Source organism: Penicillium macrosclerotiorum (genome assembly GCF_028827735.1).
Source record: "Penicillium macrosclerotiorum strain IBT 26536 chromosome Unknown utg000008l_segment0_segment0, whole genome shotgun sequence".
Lineage (NCBI taxonomy): Eukaryota > Fungi > Ascomycota > Eurotiomycetes > Eurotiales > Aspergillaceae > Penicillium > Penicillium macrosclerotiorum.
The window spans coordinates 1,101,003-1,126,046 of record NW_026643087.1 but is presented as its reverse complement, the minus strand read 5'-3'; the positions used below and the strand labels follow the sequence as shown (position 1 = coordinate 1,126,046).

Below are 25,044 nucleotides of genomic sequence, written 5' to 3'. Positions count from 1 at the left end.
CTCTAACCCGGGGCATGCTGGCATTTCATTGCCGTCATCATGTGCTAGGAGTTGGTAGGACAGGTGGAGAAGGGGTTTCAAACTCGAGATACTACGCATTCATTTAGCGAAGGATACCTGGAATTCCTCAATGGCAATGGACATATATATCTTGGCTGTGTGATCGATCTATTACCCGCATCTAAGGCGAAACGCACCTCCAGCCCTATCCCCCCCAAGTCCCAAGCATCCACACACCGAACCGAACGAACAAGGGAAATTAAATTACAGTTGAGGCCGCTGCACATACGCCACGCCCTTGCGTCACCTGGAGCCCAATAGCCGCGACAATATCTCTCAGTGTGCGAGGCATCGAATTAATCCAACGATCTGTCCGGTCTAGACCCTGTCTACGAAGCGTGCAACGCATGACGTGCGCCCCTAGGGCTGGTTATCGTGGAGAACGGGGACAGAGGCATCCACCGCAGACGTCCATCAGGCGATTTGTGTGCTGGACCAGCATCTGTCGTGGTCCAGACTGTTACCGGGGCTCCACCGGTCAAGGGTTCCAGACCAGATCACATGATACAGGGCCATGGCCACGTCACGGGAAATAACATCACGTGATCGACACATCTTGTGTTTTCTTTCGCCTTTCTGGGCGAGGTACCCGCTTCTCGGCAGGCGTCGAAGCGGGTTCATTGGTTTAGGGAGCGGGATTAGGTGGGCCCGACAGCTCAGGAACAGGACTAGCGTAGGCCGTGGCCCTTGGTACTGGCGATGATCGTGTTTACATCAGACAGTCAGCGCGGTGTCGGGGGATCGGGCAATACATGAAGTAGTCAGGATGGCGCAGGGTAAGCACCGGCATCGAGCGTGATCCCAAAGCGATGGCCCCTCAGCCTCACCGTGCGAGAGAGCTGGTGAGTACGTCCAGAACACCTCCCTAATCTCGCCCTTAAGCCACTGAGAATCAGTTCATCCAAGCCAATTACGGGCGGAACAAAGAAACGAGGCTGACGGTATCGAGGAACAAGCGGCATCTATAATTATCCCGCACATCAGCAGCCACCGAAGACATTTCCGGACTATGGCTGTATTGTGGTCCAAATTCCTTTCACGCGTCTGCCCATTTGACGGCCTACTTGAAGGGGGCGCCTTTTACGCGCGGTATGTGGCCAGGGTACCCGGACCAGGGCGTCATAGACACAGCAGGTTCAGGAACAAATCATGTGGGACGATAGAACGCGAAAGGACGAAGAGTTATTCATCGATAGCCACCCCCACCACACTCTCAAACACGTCAAGAATGCGAGAATGATGATGACGAAAAGGAAGAGGGGAAATCGGGCGGAGTGGCGGGGAGGAATGGAGGGGAAAACGAGGCCTTCATTCCGATCCTGCCACTGGGCCAGGCCAGGCACGTGGCCTGGACGATCGGAGATTGTTCTGGAGCCAGAGGTGCTGGAGGGCCGGACGTGGCCTCCCAAGACCCTCAAGTTCGTTCGTAGTGTGCGAATAGTCCGGTGTCGCAGATGGGGACTTAATTCTAGTTTGAGTTGTCAGGAACCAACAGCCCATCCAACGGCGTCTATTGTCGCACGAACCTATGGACCGGCATACGCAATGCGTATGTACGTTGGCTCCGGGCACGATGGCTGCATGACGTCTCGAAGACCGCAGTCACTTTGTACATACTTTGGCGGGTAGGTCATGGAGACCACAGTCTTGTCCTTTCACAGCCTTTTCCGGGTGGCTGAAAGGCGCATTGAAAGGGAATGCCGCAGTCAGGTTCCGCTTCGGGAGTCGTGAGACCAGGGGGGGGTTCGGGGAGCCGGCCCCAAACAGACTAGCGGAGGGAAGGAAAAAAGAGGGTGCGGTAAGGCGTACTTGGAGAGGGGGAGCGGCTAGCGGACCAGGGGCGTTGATTCGAGGTGCAGGTTGATCGTCACTCGTTCTGCGCGAGGCGAGAGCAATGGGCGTCGACTAGTGTTGGAAGAGGTCTAGCGAGGTGACCGACGAGGCCCGGAGGACTGGCCATCCCCGTGTATCAACCGGTATTCGCACGTATGGGGCTGGCGGGAAGGGACCACGGACCACCGCGAGGGGTGTTGCCACGCACCCTGGAGCTGGGCCACCCGATCCCCGATCGCTCCAACTGTTGTACGGAGTACAGAGTATACACTCTGTACCCTACTCTTTCTCGGTAAAGTCCATGGTGTTTCGAGGAATTCGGGACTCCACCCACGATGCCGTCAATCTGGGCCTGGCATCAGGCTGATCTTTGAGTGGCCTTGCGGAGAGGCCACCTCAGGCCGATGATTGCGATGTGCGGCCGCTGCTCCTGAACCTGGCCCTGGACACTGCCTAATTCATTGTCGATCACTACGAAAGGCCAAGTCCTCCGTCTTTGAAAAGAGCTAAGAATCCTGAAAGGGGAATGAAGGAATCCAGACCTTGGCTGTCCGAGGCGAGGTGCTCCAGTTGCGTGCAAATGAGACTGCTGACCGGGTACCGTCCCGATCCAGGCTCCTTGATAATTATTACTTGCAAGTGAGATTTTGAGATCGGGTATTCGATGGGCAAATCTCGATATCTTCTCCACCTTCTTGGAGAGGGCCATTGGGGGCTCTGAAACGACCTTGTATTACTTCAGATCCTTGCTGGACCCGATCACATTGCGCGCGCGCTCTCTCCCTCTCTCATTCTCTCTTTCGCAAGCGGAGATTGTTGATACTGCAGCCTTCCATCGGTCCTGTCGATCATGAGGTGACAGCCTTCTTTGTAGTACAAGGGTAGCGACGGTGGAGGAAGAAGGAATATACCTCCGAGCACGTCCGATTATCCGTTTCGAGGCTTTCTCCAGTCACCCGTGGGGACTATGCTTGGGTTTTCTTTGGTTTATAGTTTCCCGAAGCCAATGGCTCTTAGGCGTATCCCAAAAATTTCCTTCGGTTCCCTGCATCGGGTGCCGCTAGTACCTGCGTCCTCTTGGCCTGGCAGATTCAGAGGAATAGGGGAACAAATCCCCCGTCCGGGGAAAGAGTAGTAGTTGGGAGCGCTGTCGTGTCACCATGGGAATCTCGGATAGGTCTGGCTCGACATTGGAGACCATGTCGGTCGCACTTGGATTTAACCTTTGGAACCTGTCTTCGTCCATTGTTCGCTCTCTGTTGGGTAGGTTCGACTAAGAGCTTCACGGTGTTGTACAGGTTGAGGAGTTCAAGTCTTGTCGCGCCTGACGCACAGAGAGCCGGCAATACGGTGCGTGGGCGTAGAACCCGGTTCCTGACTGGCTACTGGTCCACGACGGTGCCCGCTGCGACCCAGACTAATTTACCATAATTTACGGTCACAATACGCCTGTGTTGTGGATCCACACGTGTCCCACCGCCCCCATTTCCCCTTCGCCCCCCCTAACGCCCAAACGCCCAGTCTCGCTCGTTGCTCATTCTCATTCACCTTATTCATTCCTTTCCTTCGTATGCTTCGTCTTCAGTCGACCACCGACTAGGCGCCTTTGACCTGGGATCCAGCCAATTCGCCCTGTCCCCTTGCATCTCCCACGGTCGCGCTGAGCCCTTCTACTCTTCTCCGAAACAACGTCTCTCTGATTTCGACCGTTGCCCGGACATCTTTCGCTCTGCCTTCAAGGTTGTCGTTCGCTCCCTTACTTTACTGCTTTAGCCCAAACCCACACTCGCTTTGCATTCTGCATCTTTCGGGTCGTTTCACGCTTCGCGAAACCGTCCCTGCCATTCGTTTTTGTTGATCATTCTCGATTCGCTCGTGTTTCACCTGAATTCGGTTGCCCATTGAGACGTCGGATTTCATCAATTCGACAAGAGGAAAAACGGCGAGGTTGTTACGACTGCGTCCGGACATCCTCCATTGGTGAATTTCGAGACCAACGCGTTACTGGAGCTTGGACTTATCGACAATTCGTGATATCGAACACTTCGGACCAAACACCGCTTGAGGTGCTGACAGACGAGTGCTTCCTTAACTCGTTCTGCACCCTCCGGCATTTTAACTATTAAAAAAGTCTCTCTCTGAGATTGTAGCACAGGTTCATCGACCAACATGCGCCCCGAGATTCTCTCAGTCCTCGCGGCCTTCGCCATCGGAGGCTTCGAGCTGGCGACTGCGGAGCACGTTGACCGTCCTCGCTTCTACTTCCCTCGTGAGGTCAAACGCCATGTCAAGAACAACACAAACAAGGCTACAACGAGTAGCGAGAACCCCTGGCTCGCTTTCTGGAGCAGCATGGAGAATGGTGTAGGTACTACTACTGCTCCGGCAGCGACGGCAACCGCAAAGGAGGTTGTAGTGGTTCTGTCGCAGGATGCTTCAGGCCACCTCCACACGTTGACCACCTCCACTCAGCTGGCTCAGGCAACTGCGGCCACAACCTACACCACCACGACGACTGAATCCGATAAGAAGACAGCCAACTCGAACTCGGAGACTTCCAACACCGCGGCGTCAACGACTGCCTCGGCCTCGGCCTCCACTTCGACCTCTTCGTCCGCGAGTAGCAACCTTGTCGCTGAGATTGCCTCCGACCTGCTTGGCCTTGGGAGTTCCTCGACTGCTACCGGTAGTTCTACTGGAAAGAGCAGCTCCGCTACTAGCTCTGCCTCCGCCTCCACCTCCGACAGTGGTTTCCTTGGACTCGGCATTGGAGTCGACTCGACTACTACTGGTAGCAGCACTGCGGCTACCGGAACTGGCTCCTCTACCATTCCGGTCAGCGTTGCTGTGTCTCCCACTGCCAGCCCAAGCACCAGCGCATCGGATCCTCTTGCTTCTCTCGTCAGCGGTGCTGCTTCTGCTCTTGGCCTCAACGGTACCAGCGAGGCCACTTCCTCTGGCAGCATTGGTCTCATTCCGACCCCGGCTGCCTCTGGCATTAGCTCCGTCCCTCATGTGTCGATTCCTCTTACCGGTACTTGGACTGGCACTCCTACTGGAACCAACACTATTGGAACCATTCCTACCCCTCACCAGCCTGGATCGGACTCGACCGGCACTCCCAGCGGCTCTGGAGTGATCCCTACCCCCACTGGTAACACTCACGAGACATCCAAGCCTGCTACCCCGACGCCAACCCCTCACACCTCTGAGTCCACGACAAGCACTCGCGTTGAGCCCGTTCCTGTTCCCTCTTCTACCGAGACCCCCACCTCGTCCAGCTCCTCGAACACCAACAACTGGATGCCGTCCAGCATCCTCGTCCTGCCGACTAGCACCCAATCTGAGAGCGTCAGCACTGCTACCAACACCGCCAGCAGCAGCACCGAGTCTAGCTCGCTCCCTGGTTCCATCACCCCCTCGAACAGTGTTACGGAGGCTCCCGCCGATTCGGTTCTGCTCCAGCTTGGTTTCGATGGCCATCTTCCCTGGGCCTTCGTGGCTACTACTCCTTTGTCTTCATCCCAGATCTTCGAGTACGTGCCTGAGGCTATCAAGAGTGCCATGCCCAAGTCTTCTGTGACCATGTGGGCTCTCGAGCCATACTATTCGTGGCAGACCACCGGATACAACGCAACCCTGGCCATCTTCTATTTCCCTAGAGATAAGGTTCAGACCCTGAAGAATCTCAAGCTCAACCCCAACTCCGCCCTTTACCAGCAGTCGGATGAGTCTGCCAAGACTCTTATGTCCATGGTTGACCCGTCTATTCCTCTGGAGTTCTCCGGCAACTGGCCATCTGATGACAGTTCTTCATCTTCTAGCGGCAGCAGCAGCGGCAGCGGTGAGAGCGGTAGCAACGGCAGCGATGGCGGTGACAACAGCTCTGACGGCTCCAACATCAGCTCCAAGACCAAGGCCAGCTCCATTGGCATTGGTGTTGGTGTCTGTGCTGGTGCTGCCGCCTACGGTGCTGGTATGTTCTGGATCGCCCGTCGCTACCGCAAGAGGAAGCAGCTTCACCAGCGCTCTAGCTCCAATGCTGAGCAAATGGGCCAGGCTGCTGCCGCTGGCTCCATCTTTGGTGGCAGCCAGCGCAGTGCCCGTTCCCAGATGATCAGTGCTCCGGTGATGGCTGAGAACTCTCTGGGCTGGAACTAGATGTTTGAAAACGACTTCAAGACGCATAGACGTGGCTGCCTTCCCCTTCCTTTCTCATCCCTCTCATCCATTCTTCGAATGCTTCTGGCAGGATCAACTCCCAGATTCATTGGATAATGTGCCACCGTCCCTCAGACAGCAATACCTGCTCCAGGTGTTCCCTGATGGTGGTGGCGCAGATGGAAATTGAGTTGCGATGTCAAGAGACTGCACAAAACTTAACTTCATTGTTTATCATCCCCACATCAGGATATATGTTATATATCACGTATTTTCTCTGTGAAATTTTTGACTGGCCACTTTTTTTATATCTTCATTTCTCTGATCCTGATCCTCCAAGCAACGCCCTCATGTCCATCCCCTTGTCCATGTTGGCACTGCCTGTGTCTCAGCCTCCATTTCATTTCATATTATTCCCCCTTCTGTTTCCATCATAACTCTTATACAATTTTTTCCTTTCTCTGTTGTTTTTTCTATGGCACTGTGACAACCTGAACCTGAACTGAATGAGATGAAACTGAACTCTTTAATTTCCTGTCCTGTTTCTGCCGCACATGCCCGGTGCCTTGGAAAATACCATTTTTAACTGGCCATTTTATGTCTCTCTTTGCACATGTGTTGCACTTGCACCCCTTTTAATGGTCTGGGTGGCCTGGATCGATCCATTATGAGCCGACGCTAGTTCTCCTTACCTCCCCCTCCCTCTCCTTGTTTGTTTTTCCTACCATCTCTTTGTGTTGGATTTGTTTTATGTTTGATTTTTATGTGTTTTCTCCCTTAATGGCTCGTGTACAGTCGTTGTGAATGTCGCGTGGGCGGCTGAGTGATCTACTTCGTAGAAGTTGAGACGCTCTTAAATAGAGAGGTCGATAATTTCCTTCATTTCTGTTGCTTGTAGACCATTGCATTGCCCGTCTCTCGATACTTTACGTATGGCTCATCCGTTAATGAAGCTTCGCTGCTAATATGACTACTATGTGATCAACAAACTCCCTCCATAATCAGTCCTCGAAGCATTTGATTTGTCTTGATTCAAGCACGAAGCTTCATTGAGACTATCACGATAAATCACTTTGTTCTCCCTGATAGACGATTGGATTGTCTGGGTCAACATACAACCTCTCTAATTCAAAGTCTGGACAGTCCCAATCACCCCCAATCAGGAATGAAAAAAAAAGCGAGCATAGACAAGTACAAAAACTGCCATCCATCCTACCTACGGTAATCACCATCCACACTCCGAGTGCTATTGAAGCATAGAAATCGTAGAACGGAGTATGTGTAATCAAGTCCATACACGAGAAAAGAAAGAGAAAGAGAGAAGGACTCGGAATCGCAAAGGACAAATCTCCCTTGCGCAATTGGATCCCTACACCACTCACAATCGGAAATCGCCCTAAATTCCGCCAATCACCACCACGTTGCACCGCCAAAAAAGACCCTTTCCTCGCTGCCAAGAAATCTAAAGCTTTCTCAAACCCTCTGCCAAGACCTCCGGCGTGAACAGTTACCTCCGTGTCCGCTTGGGCCGCAATTCCCGTGGCCTTGGTGCTTCCTAGAGCTTTTTCTGGCTCTTTCTTCATGAGAAACTTCCAGATGCAGCGATGACGATGGTGGGGGCAGGGAGACCATTGTCAATTGTATAGTTCCAGAACAGCCCCTGTAATAAGACACCCAGAGACTTCCGTAGAAGCGATAGAGGTAGAGTAGTAGTAGTAGTCGTCGTCCCTCCGCGCCCTGTACGGCGTAACCTCATCGCCCGTGTCCTACCTCCCCCTGCTCCGTACAGGGTCCGGCCCGCATGTCTGCAGATCGCCTGAGCCCACCAGCATCCCGGGGAAAAGCTTCCTTGGGTGCAAGTAGCCGATGCACCTGCGTTTCCTCCCCTCCTCTCACTCTCTCTCCCCCCCCCCCCCCTCCCCGGCAGAGCCCCGGGTGCCTGTCCAGATGGTGATATACTGATAGGCCATGCTGGCGTCTCACCTGGACTGGAATTGAAGCAAACCGTGTCCTGTCTCTCCTGCTTCACTGAGGGTCCTCCAACTATCCCCGGAAGCCTGTCGCAGACAACTGTTCTCTCTGTATCGGACAAACTCCTCGTCTCCAGTATACACACACATACAAACACAATAGTCCACCCCAGCGCCGGACACGCCTCGAGCTGAGCCATGCTTACACGCCGCGAGAGACCAGTCACCGACTACGAGCGCTGGCTGCGCGACCAAGACGCAGGCTACCAACCCGGCCCAGCAGCCGTGTTTGGCCCTGGCCCAGACGCCCACGGACAGAGCATACTCCAGCAGTCTGAGGACAACGCCCGCGGTGGCGAGGACAAAGAGCGGTCGAGGTCGCGATATGGGTCTATATTCTACCCGAACGAACGGCCGCATGCTGTACATCCAACAGCCGCACTCATATCTTCCGCTGGCGGTGGGTGCGTGGTGTCATGTTATTCGGCGGCGTCTTTGGTGGCTGTGCTTGCGGTTGGGATGTTGATTCGAAGGGTGCGGGTGAAGAGACGGGTTAGGAGAGGGTTGGGGCTGGATGAGAAGATCATGGACATGGAGAAGCGGGTTCTGGAGTGAGTTTGTGCTTTAAGCCTTGGGAGATGAAAGGGTTCTACAGAATTTTGTTGGAAAAGGCGAAGGGAGCAGAGGGAGAGTAGAGTGCATCTCTTAGTGTCTTCGTGTTTGGTGTTTTGGTGTATATGGTGGTGCTTTTTGTGGAGATGGCATACCCAGGGCGTTACAGGTATTTATATGCATTGGAGAATACATTTGTTCTGAGAGTCTTCTTGTGTCAAGAACGACTGGATCGTTTATTCACTTCTTTACTTCTCCCTTAAAGTAAAATATGGTATGATGTGCGTTTTATGCCCTTGAGATTCTGGCTGATTTCTCACCCGACTGGGAATTTTTATGAGATAGCGAGCACAGGAGGGTGGGGGGGGGGGGGGGGAAGAATTTAAAATGAGAGGTATATTTAGGGCGAGATATGTACAAGAAAAGTAGAGATGTATATCCATGAGAGAGGGAAATTAGAAAGGATTAATGAAGCGCCATCTCGACTTCCCCTTATTCCTTCTTGGGCTTCTCCGAGCCAGAGGACCAGCCTCCGAGCCAGCTCGAGAGCGACTGCCCGCCATTGCGCTCGCGGCGCAGCTCACGCTCATTCTTATGTTCCTCCCACGAGAGCTGGGATGCGGCAGCCGCAACCCCATCCGCATCACTGGGGCTCTTGGTAAGAGCATGATGCGGCAGGGGACGGACAGCGTCTTCGCCGCCATAGATGCGGAGTGCGGTACCGAAGCACCAGTCGACTGCTTCCTCGACCGGATGGTCGAATAGATACGGGAGGAAAGGAACGACCGAAAGGCCAAGCTGAAAGGATGGAATTAGCACATGTACAACATAAAGCAAAAGCGCTTGCATGCGGGATGTCCAAGCCAGGATATAGCCAGACAAAAGAAAAAAAAAAAGACATACCCCAATTGGCACCCAAGTGCGCACCAGCGCGGTCTTCGCATTTTTCACTGCACGTCCAGAGTACTTGACAACACTGTGAATTGTGAAGGCGGGCAGGCCCATACTCGCAATGCTCTGGAACACGGCGCGCTTGGCCATGACCATGCGGTAGTCCTCGGCAAGCGATATCTCTGTCGTGGACCACGGCGTCAAAGAGTCATTGCCCTTGCCGTCCTTCGTCAGTGGCTTGCTAATGTTACCCGTGGCCATGCCGCGAAAGATTTGCTCCTGCGAGATGGTGCTGGCATCCTTGTACTCTTCGCCAGGTGGGCCGAGCGCGCGCCGGTTGCGCAGATACGCCTTGTAGCCCTCGTGCCCGACATCGCCGAGCAGGTACGCCCATGAGATGCCGTACGCAGAACGCACGAGCCACGGGTGCGCAACAGGGCGGAATGACTCGCCGATATCTGAGGTGTAGGCGACGTAGCGGTGGGCAGAGAGGAGGATGGTACGGATGCGGTTCGCATAAGCGGCATAACGGTATGGGGTTTCAGTCGAGTCGACGGAGCTAGAGTCGGACGAAGAAGAGGCCATGGTCAGCTTCTGCAGGTAGACTTTTTTTCGATCTCTATCTTGGGTCGTGAGATGCTCGTTCGGTGTCTGCGCCGCAGCTTCTTGCGTGGTGCTTGTCTATGTGTAGTGCGTCATTGGCAGACAACAAATGCGCCGTGAAGTGTGGAGTCGGGCAGTGCGGGCAAGCACGGGCTTGCTGTCCCCCTGCTTTCGGCGGATTCTCGGTGCACGCGACACAGACGTCTCTTGTTCTCCCCCCTCGTTGGACTCGTTGGGTATGGAAAAAGACGAATGAACTGGGATAGGAGCAGCACATACTAGGAGGAGTAAACATCATCATAGAAGTCGTCATCGTGGTCAACCAGTTGCTGTAGCTTGGCAGGGAGCTTCTCGCGCGCCACCGGCTGGTCTACACCAGGCGGGGGATTTTGAGGTTCATCTTGCTTGCGACTACCCCAGACCATTGTGGGAAAGTGAGGGTGTCGGAGTGAAATGAAAGATGGGAAATTTCAAGGCCTGAGAAACGAGTGTGGGCAATACTGGAGTTGAAGATGCACTGGAGAGCAAGTGTAGTGGCGGAAATGCAAGAATGGAGAGGAAGAGAAACTAAAGCAAGGCGCTGGAAAGAATCGACAAGAACTGACAAGACCACGGAATCTGCAGCCAAGCGCGTCGAGGTCCAGGGGCCTGCAATAACCGTCCACGACAGCCGAAGCAGGTGCCAGCATAGCCGGCGAACAGCGTCAACACGGGATATAGAGTACAGCCCCGTGGGACCATGGAATAGCCTCCTGCCTCCCCCGAGGTTCCGCGAAGGTTTCCCGGTGGTTGGGCTCGGGCCGTGAGGTATCTGCGATTGGATGATGGGATTGATTTTTTACATTCTTGAGCTCTCCTACGATATAGTCTTCCATCACACGTCCTCCGTGTAGGAAGACCTCTCAACATGCTGGTGCTTCCATACTTCCTCTTAACCGGAAACCCGTGACATCTTTCCCGACAAAGTCACATGACGCCGGGGTGTTCCGGAAGGTCACATGACGGGTGTCACGTCCTGGTGCTGAGTCAGTCAACTGGCGCACTAAACCGTTTCAGGCAAGGCGGTCTTTGAGCCGACCTCAACTCTGAATCAAGCCTGAGGATTCCGCTTCCACATCGCTGCACTTGACCTTTGCTTGCTTCCTCCACCTCAATCCCTCAAGATGGTTGTCTACTACCAGGTCGCCGGCAAGAAGGTCGGCTCCCACGTCGTAAGTCTCTGACCATTCTCGGCTCGACGACCCCGCCGCGCGGTCGCTCGCCCATCCCTTTTTTGCATGAGCACCGGCGGGTTGCAGATGGAGGCAATATCCACTAACCGGATTGACTCGATGTTCACAGCTCTCCATGACCGTCCTCGGCAGCATGTTCGCCGGCTCTTGGCTCGCTACCCGCGGTGGTGACAAGCCCAAGACCGCCGCCGGTCCCCCGATCAACGCTTCGTCCAAGGAGGAAGGCGACTTCATCCAGTACGTGCTCCATCATCGCTATTCTCGATGCAAAACTGCCACACCTGCGGGAATAAACATGGAGATTGGACCACCTCCGATGCTAACTGCTCTTTCCTCGTACAGACAATTCCTGAAGGAAGTGGATGGAGGCGACAAGAAGACCGAGAATCACTAAACCCCTCCCGCCGAGTAACGGATTATATTGATGGACCGACCCGACCATGAAACAGCATGATGCATGAATCGAGTCGCCCATTTCGTTCGTCTATCACTTCTAGCGTCCTTTTGCTCATCGTCTGGTCGATGCGTGTTGGCATTGGTCATATTCTTCTCGCGATGGTTCATTGCGAAGCTGGCCGGGCCAATTCGGGAAGTCGGTGGATGGATTTGGTGGATCTGTACATAAGAGCCGTGTACGCTGCATAGAAGAACTATTCCTTCTTCCTCTTTTTCTATGTCTTGGAGTCGTGATGTCGTCCATGGGGAATGGGGAGGACGGTCCGATTGGCCGGGGGTCGCGAGTGATGACGGTCGCAGCCATTGCTCGGGAACCTCAGCATCTGAGAGGTTTTTAGATCCTACCAAGTGTAGATGCTTTACAAGTACTCTTGTATCGAGTCCCGCGACCATCAAATGGATCGCACGTAGTATCCGATGTCCCGTCGGCACGAGACCATAGATCTGGAATGGTCTGAGACCAGCCGACATTTAGTAACATGGGGTAAAGAAGTAAAGAACCAAGACTCGAAAAAGTCAGCTCTAACTTTGCGCTCGCAAATCAATAAAGAAGGTTACCGCTCCTGGGGCTAATCCGTCAATTCGCCTTTGCTCTCCCAATCGGCCGAGCTAAGCAGACTTTCTGCGTCCAGCCAGCAACTTCAACGGCGTTCCTCTCTTCCCTCTCCCCTCACCACTCCACACCAACCTCGAAGCTCGAATCCTGAGCCTCCAACCCGTCACAATGAAGCCGCTCCCCTTTCCTCTTCCCTTCAACATCGGCACTGACATTGTCCACCTTCCCCGCATAACCCGCCTGCTCCAGCGCCCCGGCTACCTCACCCGCTTCACCCGGCGAATCCTCAGCGAGCACGAACAGCACGATTTCCACGTCCGCTTCAAAGACACCATCGCGCCAAATTTCCACTCCTCGTCGTGCCCTCCCTCCAATGTTGGCTCACAACCCCCCATCACACCAGAAATGACGCGCTGGCTGGCCGGCCGCTTCGCCGCCAAGGAAGCCGCGCGCAAAGCCGCACCCGACGGGGCAGCGTCAATTGGGTGGAAAGATGTCGTCGTTCGGACGCAAGAGGCCCGCGGGACGGAGATTCAGGGCACGAGCCGTCGGCCGGAGGTCGTGTACTTGGGGCCCGACGCGCATGAGAGTCTTGCGCGGGTGGGCCGGTTGTCTATCTCGCATGACGGGGACTATGTGGTCGCGACTGTGTTGGCCGCTGGGTGAACAAGGTTACTTCATCTTTATATCGAATATTTTATGGGGGGATGGGAATTTCTTCGTCTTCCCGATCATCGGCAATTGAGTGATGAGTGGATGGCTCGTGTTCACAGTGTCGCGACGGATTCGAAGAGCATCGCTCAATCGGATTTCAGGTCTGCTAGCTGTTTCGCAGCTAGAAGATGATCGCACATGAATGCCGCCACGGAGCTCAATGACGCTGCTACCCTCGACTCGGGAGAAACGAGTGTTGGACATGCCCTTCATAGCTGTCATCGTGTTTGCTGGGACGGCCTACGACCCACACATATTAGGCTTCCATATCATATCTGAGCCACAAGAAGTCCAATAATGCAGGCGGAACTAGCGTTGAACGCACGCCTACTAGAATATTGGGGTAAAAGGAATTGTCTAAGCCATGAGATGCCATCTGTACACTTAGCTGGGCCGAGCGAGGTATGACTGGACAAATTAAAACAAAGGGGAAGCTGTCCCATTAATCTAATTGACCTAATGTAATAGTTTGAATTTAAATCTCATACCCTGCTCACAGCATCTTGTCGAGATACAGTGAATCTCCTAGGCCAAAGAATCGTGCCCCCGTTTAGTCGCAGCAGCGCTTCTCAACTGATATAAACTGATAGTGGGACGGAATCCTTATCGGGCCTCTATCAAGTCCCGATCCCAGTCCGACTGCAGACCTTCCCCTCCTCCATTCCCCCAAGACGGTGCATGGGGAATGTTGACTAGACTCTATACTTCTGTAGCCAAGTTAGTGACAGATCCTTCTGCAGCCACACCGCCTATCAGTCCTTGGTCATCGTACATCCTCTGGGCGAGGAACGGGGCGAGGAACTCATCCAACACTGACAGCTACTCCCAGGAAGCGTCCCATACTCTCCCACAATGCCCTTCTCTCACCACAGCCACTCTGGGCAATTCTGTCCTGGTCACGCCCAGAACTCCCTCGAAGATGTGATCCAGACCGCCATCAGCAAGAAGATGCAGGTCTTCTGCCTCACAGAGCATATGCCCCGCCATGAAGAGGACTTCTACCCAGAAGAGGTAACGGGACCTTCTCCCCCTTTGCCCCCCGCCCAATCTATCTTCTAAAATCCTTGACCGTTCGTTCTTTAACCTGTTACGCAGATCGAAGCCGGCCAAACCGAAGCCTGGCATGAATCCAATGAAGCCGCCTACTTCGCCGAGGCCCTCCGCCTGCGCGCCAAATACGCCTCCCAGATCTCCATCATCATCGGCTTTGAATGCGACTGGATCCGCCCCGCATCCGCCGATCTCATCACTCGCTCCCTCGCCCGCTTCCCATTCGAGTTCTTCGTCGGTTCGGTGCACCACATGCACACCGTGCCGATTGACTACGACCGGCCCATGTACGAGCGCGCTCGCGAGCTGGCCGGCGGCTCCGACGAGCGCCTGTTCGAGGACTACTTCGACGCGCAGCTGGAGATGCTGAAGCAGACGCGGCCGCCCGTCGTCGGGCACTTTGATCTGATCCGGCTGAAGAGCGATGATCCGGAGCGGAGCTTTCGCACCTGGCCGGGCGTGTGGCAGCGGGTGTTGCGCAATTTGGACTTTGTGGCCGAGTATGGCGGATTAGTGGAACTGAATGGTGCGGCGTTGAGGAAGGGAATGAGTGAGCCGTATCCGAAGGCGGAGATTTGTCAGGTCAGTCTCAGCTTTGGAGGTGTCTCCTTCATGCTTCTTGTTTTTTCGCTGGTGCTTTTGCCCTTTGAGCGTTGGGGAGCTCAAAAGGATGTATACTCTTCTCGTTTATGACGGGTGATTGAAGCTGACTTGTGTCGGCTTGATATAGGAATTTGTGGCGCGGGGTGGCCGATTCTGTCTTTCGGACGATAGCCACGGCGTGGACCAGGTGAGTCTGAACTTCCACCGCGTCTTGGAATTCCTCGACGTCGCGGGTATTTCAACAATACATTATCTACAGCTGGTCGAGCCGTCGGGACAGGCGCAGGCGCCGGTGCCGGACGCGCGGTTCCCCCGAACGCAGATCGCCGCTATCTCCACAGAGGAGTTGAAACAGTTGCCCTTTTGGAAGACGGCATGAAAGAGAGAGAGAGAGAGAGAGAGAGAGAGAGAGGTGTGTGTGTGTGTGTATGTATGCATGTACAGGATCTGGTTCATGAGTGTCTACGCATTTAATGTTACGCCAGGAGTAGCATTTGTTAGTGGACTGTGTTTATAGATAGATATGAGACTCGAAACCAAAAACAAAAAAGAAGAGCCGAGTAGGGGACCAATATAGATGACTACACTTTAAGTTCCAGTACGGCCTAATAATTATTTGTCTCATTTGGAGATGATCGGCCGGGAGTCAGGGACGATCCGAGTCGCCTTTGTGAGGTATCAGATTGCACATGATGATGACGGTGCGGGTGTCAATAGTATCCATGAGAGCTTCTCATTACCACAGGATCAATTGACCAGGATCAGTTTCGCCGAGCCGTGAAACAAACCTTAGCAATGGTCCCATTCTGCCGGAGAATGGTGATAGTGGAGGGGACCGGGCAAATGAGCGTGAAGACCCGGGAAAAAACGGCCTGATCGCGCTGGAGAAGTGGATGAGTCCCATATACTCCCTGCCTAGTATCGTAATCTCATGCCAATCACTCCAGCAGACTCCGCCACGGCTTGCTTGGGCATCCAGGACCCTCTCGACTCCATGGCGGTAAGCTTACACTCGTGCATAGTGTATGCTTTGTGTATTCTTGTGGACAGGGGGCCACATCTTGAGCAAATGGGCTTCCCCAACTGTCCCCGCAGCTTATCGCCATCTCGCGGAGTCAACTCCCGCCGGATTCGCCATTCGTGGGCTCGAGAGGCGTGAAACGAGGGGAAATGGGAGCCGGTGGAGCAGGTGAACCCTCATCCCCCGCGTCTTTCATAGCGGGAAGCTGTATCAGTCACTAGAGTTTGTTAAATTGAAGCGGATAATGAGTCTGCATCATTTTTGAATCCATTGGCATCCGTCATCGGGGCAAGGATAGCAAGACCGTGTTCTGAGGGGTTGAGGTCTGGAGGAGGGGCAGTCGATTACGTCGAGGCGCCCCCCCCCCCCACTTTCTGGAGAAAAAGTGGTTCCGTCGCTCCGTTTCTGCACAGCTTCCTGTCCTAGCCTCTTTTCTTCTTCAACACCTCTGTCTCTACTATACCAGCTTTTCATTTTCCCTCTTTCAGACCGCTTTCTTTCACAATGGGCGTTGAGAAGACCATCCTGACCCCCGGCAACGGCGTTGACTTCCCCAAGAAGGGAGACAACGTCGCTATGCACTACACCGGATGCCTCTACGACGAGAAGGAGGCTGACAACCACAACATGGGTTTCAAGTACGTGCTTCTAAACCCTTCTCCTGTTCTCTTTGACCTGGACTCATCACTCACCACTCCGTGCACCAAATCAGGTTCGATAGCTCCCGCGACCGTGGTACCCCTCTGGCCAGTCCCATCGGTGTCGGCCGTCTCATCAAGGGTATGTCTTGAGCTTCCAGAGAGCATCCCCGAGAGATATTTGCGATTGAGGCCTATGAGGGGGTCTCTCCAAGATCATCAGCCTTGAAACTGACTGAATCCTCCTATATCAGGCTGGGACGAGGGTGTCCCCACCATGAGCCTCGGCGAGAAGGCTATCCTGGACATCAGCCCGTGAGTTTTTCTCCTTCAATAGCTCATTAACCCGACTCAAATGATCCATTACGCTGACAATGCTCTTTTCGATAGTGACTTTGGCTATGGCGAGCGGTACGTGACATTCTCGTTCCTCGAGATCCTCTCACATCTCTCCCATGATCTACCATACAAAGCCCTCGGCTCTCCCGCCGTGCAAATTGCTAATGTGTACATTCCTACAGAGGCTTCCCCGGTCTGATCCCTGAGAACTCCCGCCTGGTCTTGTAAGTCCCTTCAATCCCTGCTCGTGCCCCTTGTGGCCGATCTGGTGAAGAAGGCCATCGATACTAATTGGTCCCAGTGAGGTTGAGCTCGTCAAGATCAACAACAAGTCCATCTAAACGGATATGTCATACGAAAGTCGAATTCCACCGTACTGGCCGTGTGAACCCTCCAATTTCCTCTTCCTCCCAGGGAACCCGGAGATGACCCGCCCACTGGCGTCGCCGGAAGGAGATAATTCCGACCCCTAACGAAATACTTAAAAAAAAGAATTATTTCAGGAGCTGCTTTTCTTCACGGGACCGACTCGATTAACCGTCGAGGAGCAATCTTCGTGCTGAATCGCATGCTCCACTCAGGCCTTCCATTCTCTCTTTCCTCACCTTTGTAGCTTTATCTCTATACATGACCTCTATACCCACCCCCGACTCCCGTATAGTATACATCTATATACACTTCTCTCTCCCAGACCTCGCAGATCTTCAGCCTCCATCTCTTGGCTCCCCTCCTACGCCACCGTATAACTAACCCGACTCACGCCCTTACTTCTCGAGATCTTCTTCACCGTCGTCTGCCCGCACAGATCCGTGCTCTCCACATGCGTGCCCCCGCATGGATATACCTCCGCGCCCACAATCCGCACCACCCGGAACTTGTCCTGGCCTGGCGCCAGCAGCGCCCGGTCCGGTACTAGATGTGTCACGCCTGCGCGCGCAAAGTCCTCCTCATCCCAGAACTCGATCTCCACCGGCATCCCCGACCTTACATACTCGTCCACACGTCCCTGGATCGCTTCCTTCCACGTCCCCTCAATCGCCCCTTGGAACTGGCATGCCGCGCTGTCCGGGAAGTGCGATGCCTTGAGCTCGGCGAAGTCGGGGATGCTGTCTTTCAACAGCGCGTTCACGGCCGAGCCGAGGACGTGCCCGGCTGTGTGGAGGCGCGAGTAGAGGAGCCGCTTGGCCGCGTCGACGACCTGGGTGATTGCGTCGCCGGGGCGGAGGGATGGTGGTGCAGAAGATGAGAGGGGCCGGAGGAGGTGGAGGACGACACCGTCGTGTACGGCGTCCATGCGTGCGGCGAGAACAGTCATAATGGGGGTGTCACTGGTGGGGAGATGGATGTGGCCCTCGTCCGAGGGCTGGCCGCCGCCCTGCGGGTGGAAGATGGTGGATTCGGTGACGAGGATGGAGTCATTTTCTGTGGCTGTTTTAAAGAGCGCCTGGTTTTCGGGTTCCAGGCTTGCGAAGGGCTGGAGCGAGTAGATGGTTGTTTGTAGGGTAAGCAGTTTGGCGTCGTGCTGGTATGCAAGATGTGTGGGGGTGGGGTTGGGGGTGGCCATTGTAGTCGTGGGGTAAGGCAGATAAGAGTTTTGTGTGGTTTATATTGGAGGTCACCAGACTGCGGTGAAGAAGGAAGGTGAGGAGAGAGTGAATGGGTTCAAGTCGCGAAGGGAATCAGAGAATGAATGGGGGTGCAGTTTTGCTTGACTCTTTTTAAATGTCGAGCGGGATTGCAAACCCGATAACAGATAAAAGGGTCGCCACTGTATTGACATGCCGCGCCCTTCGTCCCGGCTAAATAGGCGACGCTAGAACGGGAGAGGAAACCCATTGGTGAGATCTCGATCAACGGTGCTCTCTATTCCAAGAGAAGCGGATCATCTTTGAGCTTGTGGTGATTATACAATAGACAGGCGACATATTCCTGGTCAATCTAGATCTTATCTCCAATGATTCTAGGATCAACTTATTCACTTCATTGATGTCGGTCTGTACAAATACCCAGGCATCTATTGATCTTGAAATTAGCCCCCTTCCGACACCCACCGACATTCAGGACAGTATAATGCTCCTAACGAGCAATGCTATTAAGATACGCCATACCCGAAACACGATAATTATCGGCCTCAAGATAGCTCTCATTGCGCGGTAGCCGGAAAACGAAATTAGTTGCGTGGGTTGAATAACGAGGCCATTCCGGGATTCGGGATACTGTACACATTATACATTAGACTGACACCAGCTAGCCAATTGAAACACACAACTCACCTCCATGTCCATTCGGGTTCAGATCTGTCACAAAGGATGTCCACATGCGAGCCGCCATCTGTCCGAGCTGCAGTCGAGCGGGATCTGATCCCAGCGCCGTGATATTCTGCACAGGGTTCGCGAAGACAAATGGAATCTGAGTCTCGTGCGTCAGTCACATTCCTCCTCATTCGGATTAAGGGCAATTTCTAGAAGGAGAGAGAGAGAGAGAGAGAGAGAGAGAGAGAGAGGGGGAGAGAAACTGTACTTCTGCAAAATGCTGCACTCCGATTGTGGTCGAAGTATTCAGCGCGGCAACATCCCAACGGTACGAGTATATCTCGGCCTCGAAACCGGACATGGTCTGCGCCAGCATTCGACGCGGCGCAACCATCGCTATGTCTCCGGCCATAGACTCATACCGCTTGTACTGGAGCCCCAGACTCGGCCAGGTCACATTGCCCCAGCCATAGGGACAGCCCAGAGCCGCAATGTCCGGATAATAAGAAAGGAGCTGCGTCGCCTCGTCCCGAGTAAGAACCCAGCGTTTAGAAGCTATCAGCCAGAACAATTAGAGCTGCGACTAGATTCGCGGCGCTGTTGTATAGTGGAGATACGCACATATCAATTGCTCGATGCATTGCTCATCTGTATTCGTGCCCGTGGTCCCGAAGCTGGTGCCTTCGTCTGTGTTCGTCCCCAGCAGAATGGGTACCTTGGCGAGTTTTCCTTCTTTGTAACTGATCTGCGGGTACTGCGTGATGAAGTCATCATCGATCGTTGCAAACCACTCCAGGCCCTCGTACGCGTTGTTATACAGCGTCTCGTATGGGAGCTCGCGCAGGCATTGAAGGGTGTTCGTGGAGTTTGTGCACCTAAATGTCCTCGCTTAGCTGTTTATGATATGATTCGCGAAAGAGGAAGTCTAATTAAGAAAAAGGCTTACCCGGTCCTTTCGAGAATACGGTTGTACATTGGTTGGTGCCACTCGGTGCCATTGTATGGGGGCCCTATAGCGTTGCCGGATTCCATGATAGCTATAGATATTAGCCATTGGCCGGAAATCGCGAACTCATAGACACGTACCTGCTCGGAAAAGGCCTTCATTGTTGCCCTGGTTGGCTACCAGGTGAGCTCCGACGCTGTACGCACCCCTGTATCCGGGAAGATATTATGAGCTGAAAGAACAGGGCAAAAGTAACGCTCTTGATACACCTACGCTGACTCCCCCCAAATCGTAATTTTATCAGGGTCGCCGCCAAAGGCTTTGATATGCTGTTTCAGCCATCGCATAGCAGTACGTTGATCTCGCAGGGCAAGATTGGTGTTGCCCTCGGCCTGCTCACAAACTTTAGTTTCGTTCTCGAATGGTCTCAGGGGCGGGGGCGAGTGTACCCTCACTTCATCCGAGTCCAAGAAGCCAAATGCTGCTAAACGGTAGTTAATCGATACTCCCAACACGGGCTTGTCATTCAATGCCCCCTGCTGAACAACATAGCTCATATTGTACCTGTGTTAGAATGATTGTTAGTATTGTTTGTGCTAGGCACAGTCCACCAGAGAGGAGTAGAAGGTGTCTACTCTACCGGGGGTCCGCAGTAGCTCCTTGCTGCCAACCTCCACCAAAGATCCATATCATGACGGGTAGCAGCTCATTACTTTTCGTTTGAGGGCGGATGATATTCAGATTCAAACAGTCCTCATTCAACTTGATCAGGCCCAATTTGACCAGGTTCGTGGTATCGGATCCATAGCCAGGACAGTCGTATCCGTATTCAGTCGCATTATAGTAAACGGAATGGGACGAGGAAGTAAGGTTTCCGACAGAAAGGTCATATGTGCCGGAGTCACTATCGCTAGCTGTGTACTTCTTTTTCTGCTTGGCTGGCGTGAACCGGACTGGTTCGTCTGCATATTTGATGCCGAGGAAAAGGTCTTGGTCGAATTCCGAGAGCTTGCGGCCAACGAAGATGGTGTCGGCGCCATTTTTGGTACTAGCAGAGAGCGTAGCTGTGGGTGGAAGATTAGTGACTTCATTACTTGTCTCTGCAATCGTTGTCGAGAATACTCTGGTGGCCAGACAAAGCCAGAGAGCTGCGCGTATCATTTCGGGGTGCATCGACGATGAACGACTTCTCAATGCTAATGATGGTCACATCCAAGGGTAGTGGGGGCTTCACACTGATCTGTCATAGAATTTATCAAAGCTCAACGCACCAGGCTTAACTTAGTGGAATCAATGGCCAAGAAATAGAAGATCATCTTCTATGAGTCCCCCACCAGCCCCTTCCCTTTCAGCGCCAGATCAATGTGTCTAACCCATTTTAGCAACAGAAGAATACCTTCGTCCGGGGGAATTGTCTCCAAAACGAGACTTCTCACAGTTCAAGCCCGGTTCAGGCTTGGAGCCCAAAGCTTTCGCTATCACTGATAGGTGGGAAAACCAAGCCGGGGAAATTCCGGGGTAAGAAAAGCGGAGTCTCTCCGATCTGCAGGCACGGTTGATGTGATAAATGGCATTCAACCTTCTCCGCATCTGGAGTTTACGTCCGATATTTGCACCGGGGTCCTTGGGGTCTTGAGGCGTCCTGAAACCAGAGATTGAGTGCCAAGAAAAGGATGAAGCCATTGAATATCCAGAGAGATAGTCCACAAATCATGATGAGCTACAATATTTACCCATGACGGATGAAGATTGAAAGATGTGGTTGATCTATGCAAGCGGAGCTCAAAGTTTCTTTTAAACACGGGGTAATGTATTCAAGCCGCGGGAGAGATTTTTCTAGGAGCGAATGAATATCGACAAAGTCTTACAAAAACACTGCGCGGACTGTCATGGAAGCAACATAATAGTTATATATCTAACAAGCAATAAGAGAGCAGGATGCACGAAGCACAAGTAAACATGACTAGTGCTTCACCATGGGGGCAGCTAAACGAAGCAACCCACACTATAGCTCCATCGCTTGAATTCCTTGCCCGAAGGGCCAATTGACAAAGTCGTATACATGCGATGCTCCCAAGGAGCTTTGCTTCAAATAAGGCTGAGATGAAAGAAGATCAAGACTTGTGGGAATAGGGAAGAGAAAGAACACCAAGCCGCTCATGAGGTAAAGAGGGAAAAGGAAGATGGACAGAAAAGTAAGGGGAAAAAAATGCAGAGTTGGTGAACCCGCCCGAGGTTTCACTCCATACAACAGCTCTATTATTTACGCTTGCAGGTTCAATCAAACACATCAGTCATCCTTTGTTCGCGCGCCGTAACCGTTCGACCCCGATCCGAAGCCAGTCCCGCGAGGCCTGCTCGTGGCGGACGCGGAAGCGGTAGCCACCCGAAATGATGACGAGGAGGAAGAGCCCTGTAATTCGGGCCTTCGAGAGCTTCCAAGAACACTGGGTGAGCGACGGCCTTCGGATGCATCATCCAGCTCGATCAGGTCGCCCATTCCCCAGATCCCGGCACTGCGACCTCGACCGGTTGTTTGTGGGGAGCCCTGCTGCAGCTCGCTGATACCGGCCTTGGTGCGAGTTGCAACCTTGCGGATCCAACCCTCAACAGCACCACCAATGTTTTCAAGTCCGGTTGATGCGTTAGATGTGACTGTAGACTCAGACCCGAAGGATGACCTTCGAAGATTTTGTGGAGGCGGGGGTGGTGCGAGATGGGGCATATGTTGCGAGAAAAATTTGGTCAATCCGTCTAACGCAGGCCCGGGCCCAGTTGCGGTGCGATCAAGGGTTCCAACCCCAGTGCCAGAAAGGTGAACGCTGCTGCGTTGGCGGCGGTGCTGAGGACGACTGGGATGTACACCACTTGGGTTGGACTGGTCTCCACGGAACCGTGTTCGGGGAAGAACACCATCGGTCAGAGCCATTTGAGGCGATCCGGTTGGGGATGGGGTTCTTGTCAGCTCCTGTGAAGAGTCATAGGGAGAGTCTGTATCGGTAAAAGATACAGATTTCCGGCGAGTGCGTGGGAAGAAACCTAATGCCCGTCGAGGCACGCGGCCAATCTCTATTGGGACCGGGAACCCATCAATATTTACCCAGTTCTCATGCTTCCAGATTTGATTGCTTTCAGCTTCATTGGAAGCAGTGGGAGTTGGTCGTCCTATGGGCGGTCCATTCGCCGAAACGGGGGGCGGTGCGATTGAGCTATCAGTTGGGTCTTCTGAGTCGGCGTTCAAAAGATCCACTGGTGCATCGACTGGTGCTGTGGCCTGCACAGGGCGTCCCTTCACAGTACAGGCATCCACTGGCAAAAGCACAGTTTTCCTACTCTGGATGTTGTCATTGGGCCAGAATCCATTGGCTTTTCGAAATATAGCTGGCTGACACCCGTACTTTATTGTCACCCCGGTGATACTATCTGTGGCTTGAACAGGGTGGATGTATGCAAGAGCTTCTTCGTCGTGCTCACAGTCAAGGGGCTGGTCAAAATAATCACCCGAGTCGCGCCTTTTGTGTCGAAAGTTGCGGCTTGAGATCGGATCTGCATCTGCTAAAAGAAGAGCTTCTCGTTTCTTGGCTTGCACCAAAGCTTGTCGTTCCTCCTTGGTGCCTACCCCGATCTCTGGTGTCACGGGTGCAGAGGGACCCCACGTCGACGGGGACGACCGGGGCATACTTCGAATATATACGTCGGACCGCGAGGGCTTCCTTCGGGTATGCGTCTTTGCCGTGTTGCTCGGTGTACTCCGCCCAGTATCGCTCCCCAACACCGAGGACGCCAAGCTTTGGAGGGAGGACCATGAGGAGTCCAGGAAGTCAACAGCTCCTCGAGAGGAGGCCATTTTAGACGATCCATTCAGGCCAAGCGATGAGGTCTCGTAGCGGCTCCGATTGAGCGATTCGGTGGTACGGGAAGGGCGTTTTATTGGCATTGGAGACACCCCGCGGGAAGATAGTGGCGAGGGGGTGCCGCCGCGAGAGCGCGTAGAGCCAACATCTGCGGACAGGGTGGTGGAGAGGCCTGAGGTAAAAGGTTGGGCATCCTGGTAGGAATAGTTGCTAGTCTGATTCGTAAGGTCGTCATCTTCGTCGTCCATGAAGGAGACTAGACGGCGAGGACGCGATCGGACCGCGGAGGTCGAGCTGGAGCCAGCGCCGACTGTGTTAGAGCTCAGGGAAGCATTGACGAAGCTATTTTGGGAACTCATTCCTTTCAGCAAGGTCAGGGGGTGTTGTCCTCAAGGATACAGGGTCAAGGCCTCCCTTAGGAAGTGTGGGTTGTTGCCAAGGCACTGATTGCCATCAGTGGTCTCCTAGGAGAGACCCATTCGTCATCCACCCGCTGTGTCGCACTCGTGGCCTCAGCGCTGGGACAAGACAATGAGGCCAGTCATGTAACAGCGTTTGCACCTTGCCTTGAATGAATAATTGAGGGGATTTGGGGATTGTTAAAGACGCGGGGGAAAGGCGGAGAGAAGAACGACTGCTCAAACGATGCGATAGGAGAAAGCAGGCAAGGCAGGGTGGTGCAGTGACGATAACGACCCACACAAGGCGCCAACGGCGTCGGCGCTTGAATATGGGGAAGGGGAGAAGGGGAGCAACAAGACCAGGGGCCGGCAATTCACGGGTCGGTCTCCTGGTGGAATTCTGTACAAGGACGAGAATGTACGTCCAAAAAGCCACTGTAGGGAGTGCGTAAGTGAGTTTCGGGAGGCGCTGGATCGGCAGGTGACTTTGCCGCCCACGGAAGTAGCGCTACATGACGTTGTGCGAGGACGGCCACCCCGACTCAAGTATCGGTACTTATGCACGTACGTTGACTCTTATCGCATTTACATATCAAGATATCAAGATGTCACCCGTTGAGAAAGCGAAGATTCGTATTATGTGGCAATCCGGACCCCAAAAATTGTATACAAGAAACCCGGCGCACAATTCTATAGACAACCCGGCGCCTGGTAAAGCAGCATAACTGGCAGCCAAATACATCAAATTGCCAAAGAATCAAGCTATTGAGGCCCAGCATGACGGCACATAACGCCCATCCCTTCGTACCAGTCGATAACCAAAGTTGATAAATAATTAATGACAATAAGAAA

The 25,044-nt window shown here is 53.5% G+C and overlaps 11 protein-coding genes across 11 annotated transcripts; 6 read left to right on the top strand and 5 right to left on the bottom strand.

The window, feature by feature from the left end:
• Positions 1 to 4,062: 4,062 nt before the first annotated feature.
• Positions 4,063 to 6,054, top strand: N7462_008609 (putative mucin family signaling protein Msb2; the record flags this gene model as incomplete). Its single annotated transcript, XM_057080324.1, has 1 exon — positions 4,063 to 6,054. The coding sequence occupies one exon, from the start codon at positions 4,063 to 4,065 to the stop codon at positions 6,052 to 6,054; it is 1,992 nt and encodes a 663-aa protein (XP_056930652.1).
• Positions 6,055 to 8,222: 2,168 nt separating this feature from the next.
• N7462_008608 (uncharacterized protein) lies at positions 8,223 to 8,639 on the top strand (the record flags this gene model as incomplete). The annotated part of the gene is made up of 1 exon (XM_057080323.1): positions 8,223 to 8,639. One exon carries the CDS (start codon positions 8,223 to 8,225, stop codon positions 8,637 to 8,639), a length of 417 nt encoding a protein of 138 aa, XP_056930651.1.
• A 489-nt stretch (positions 8,640 to 9,128) lies between these two features.
• On the bottom strand, positions 9,129 to 10,555 carry N7462_008607 (uncharacterized protein; the record flags this gene model as incomplete). The annotated part of the gene is made up of 3 exons (XM_057080322.1): positions 9,129 to 9,434; positions 9,540 to 10,086; positions 10,410 to 10,555. 3 exons carry the CDS (start codon positions 10,553 to 10,555, stop codon positions 9,129 to 9,131), a joined length of 999 nt encoding a protein of 332 aa, XP_056930650.1.
• A 738-nt stretch (positions 10,556 to 11,293) lies between these two features.
• Positions 11,294 to 11,756, top strand: N7462_008606 (ATP19 family protein; the record flags this gene model as incomplete). The annotated part of the gene is made up of 3 exons (XM_057080321.1): positions 11,294 to 11,341; positions 11,472 to 11,599; positions 11,705 to 11,756. The coding sequence occupies 3 exons, from the start codon at positions 11,294 to 11,296 to the stop codon at positions 11,754 to 11,756; spliced, it is 228 nt and encodes a 75-aa protein (XP_056930649.1).
• A 786-nt stretch (positions 11,757 to 12,542) lies between these two features.
• N7462_008605 (holo-ACP synthase) lies at positions 12,543 to 13,040 on the top strand (the record flags this gene model as incomplete). Its single annotated transcript, XM_057080320.1, has 1 exon — positions 12,543 to 13,040. The coding sequence occupies one exon, from the start codon at positions 12,543 to 12,545 to the stop codon at positions 13,038 to 13,040; it is 498 nt and encodes a 165-aa protein (XP_056930648.1).
• A 6-nt stretch (positions 13,041 to 13,046) lies between these two features.
• Positions 13,047 to 13,310, bottom strand: N7462_008604 (uncharacterized protein; the record flags this gene model as incomplete). The annotated part of the gene is made up of 1 exon (XM_057080319.1): positions 13,047 to 13,310. One exon carries the CDS (start codon positions 13,308 to 13,310, stop codon positions 13,047 to 13,049), a length of 264 nt encoding a protein of 87 aa, XP_056930647.1.
• Positions 13,311 to 13,940: 630 nt separating this feature from the next.
• On the top strand, positions 13,941 to 15,120 carry N7462_008603 (histidinol-phosphatase; the record flags this gene model as incomplete). Its single annotated transcript, XM_057080318.1, has 3 exons — positions 13,941 to 14,099; positions 14,184 to 14,720; positions 14,869 to 15,120. 3 exons carry the CDS (start codon positions 13,941 to 13,943, stop codon positions 15,118 to 15,120), a joined length of 948 nt encoding a protein of 315 aa, XP_056930646.1.
• Positions 15,121 to 16,251: 1,131 nt separating this feature from the next.
• Positions 16,252 to 17,080, top strand: N7462_008602 (FKBP-type peptidyl-prolyl cis-trans isomerase; the record flags this gene model as incomplete). Its single annotated transcript, XM_057080317.1, has 6 exons — positions 16,252 to 16,400; positions 16,475 to 16,542; positions 16,655 to 16,715; positions 16,791 to 16,811; positions 16,922 to 16,963; positions 17,041 to 17,080. Coding segments are annotated over 6 exons (381 nt in total), but the record flags the coding sequence as incomplete, so codon positions are not given.
• Positions 17,081 to 17,469: 389 nt separating this feature from the next.
• On the bottom strand, positions 17,470 to 18,303 carry N7462_008601 (putative alanine--tRNA ligase; the record flags this gene model as incomplete). The annotated part of the gene is made up of 1 exon (XM_057080316.1): positions 17,470 to 18,303. The coding sequence occupies one exon, from the start codon at positions 18,301 to 18,303 to the stop codon at positions 17,470 to 17,472; it is 834 nt and encodes a 277-aa protein (XP_056930644.1).
• Positions 18,304 to 18,815: 512 nt separating this feature from the next.
• Positions 18,816 to 21,110, bottom strand: N7462_008600 (putative triacylglycerol lipase (LipA); the record flags this gene model as incomplete). The annotated part of the gene is made up of 8 exons (XM_057080315.1): positions 18,816 to 18,955; positions 19,013 to 19,148; positions 19,260 to 19,546; positions 19,613 to 19,866; positions 19,938 to 20,028; positions 20,078 to 20,145; positions 20,211 to 20,501; positions 20,578 to 21,110. The coding sequence occupies 8 exons, from the start codon at positions 21,108 to 21,110 to the stop codon at positions 18,816 to 18,818; spliced, it is 1,800 nt and encodes a 599-aa protein (XP_056930643.1).
• Positions 21,111 to 22,227: 1,117 nt separating this feature from the next.
• Positions 22,228 to 24,150, bottom strand: N7462_008599 (putative LysM domain protein; the record flags this gene model as incomplete). Its single annotated transcript, XM_057080314.1, has 1 exon — positions 22,228 to 24,150. The coding sequence occupies one exon, from the start codon at positions 24,148 to 24,150 to the stop codon at positions 22,228 to 22,230; it is 1,923 nt and encodes a 640-aa protein (XP_056930642.1).
• Between the last annotated feature and the right edge of the window lie 894 nt (positions 24,151 to 25,044).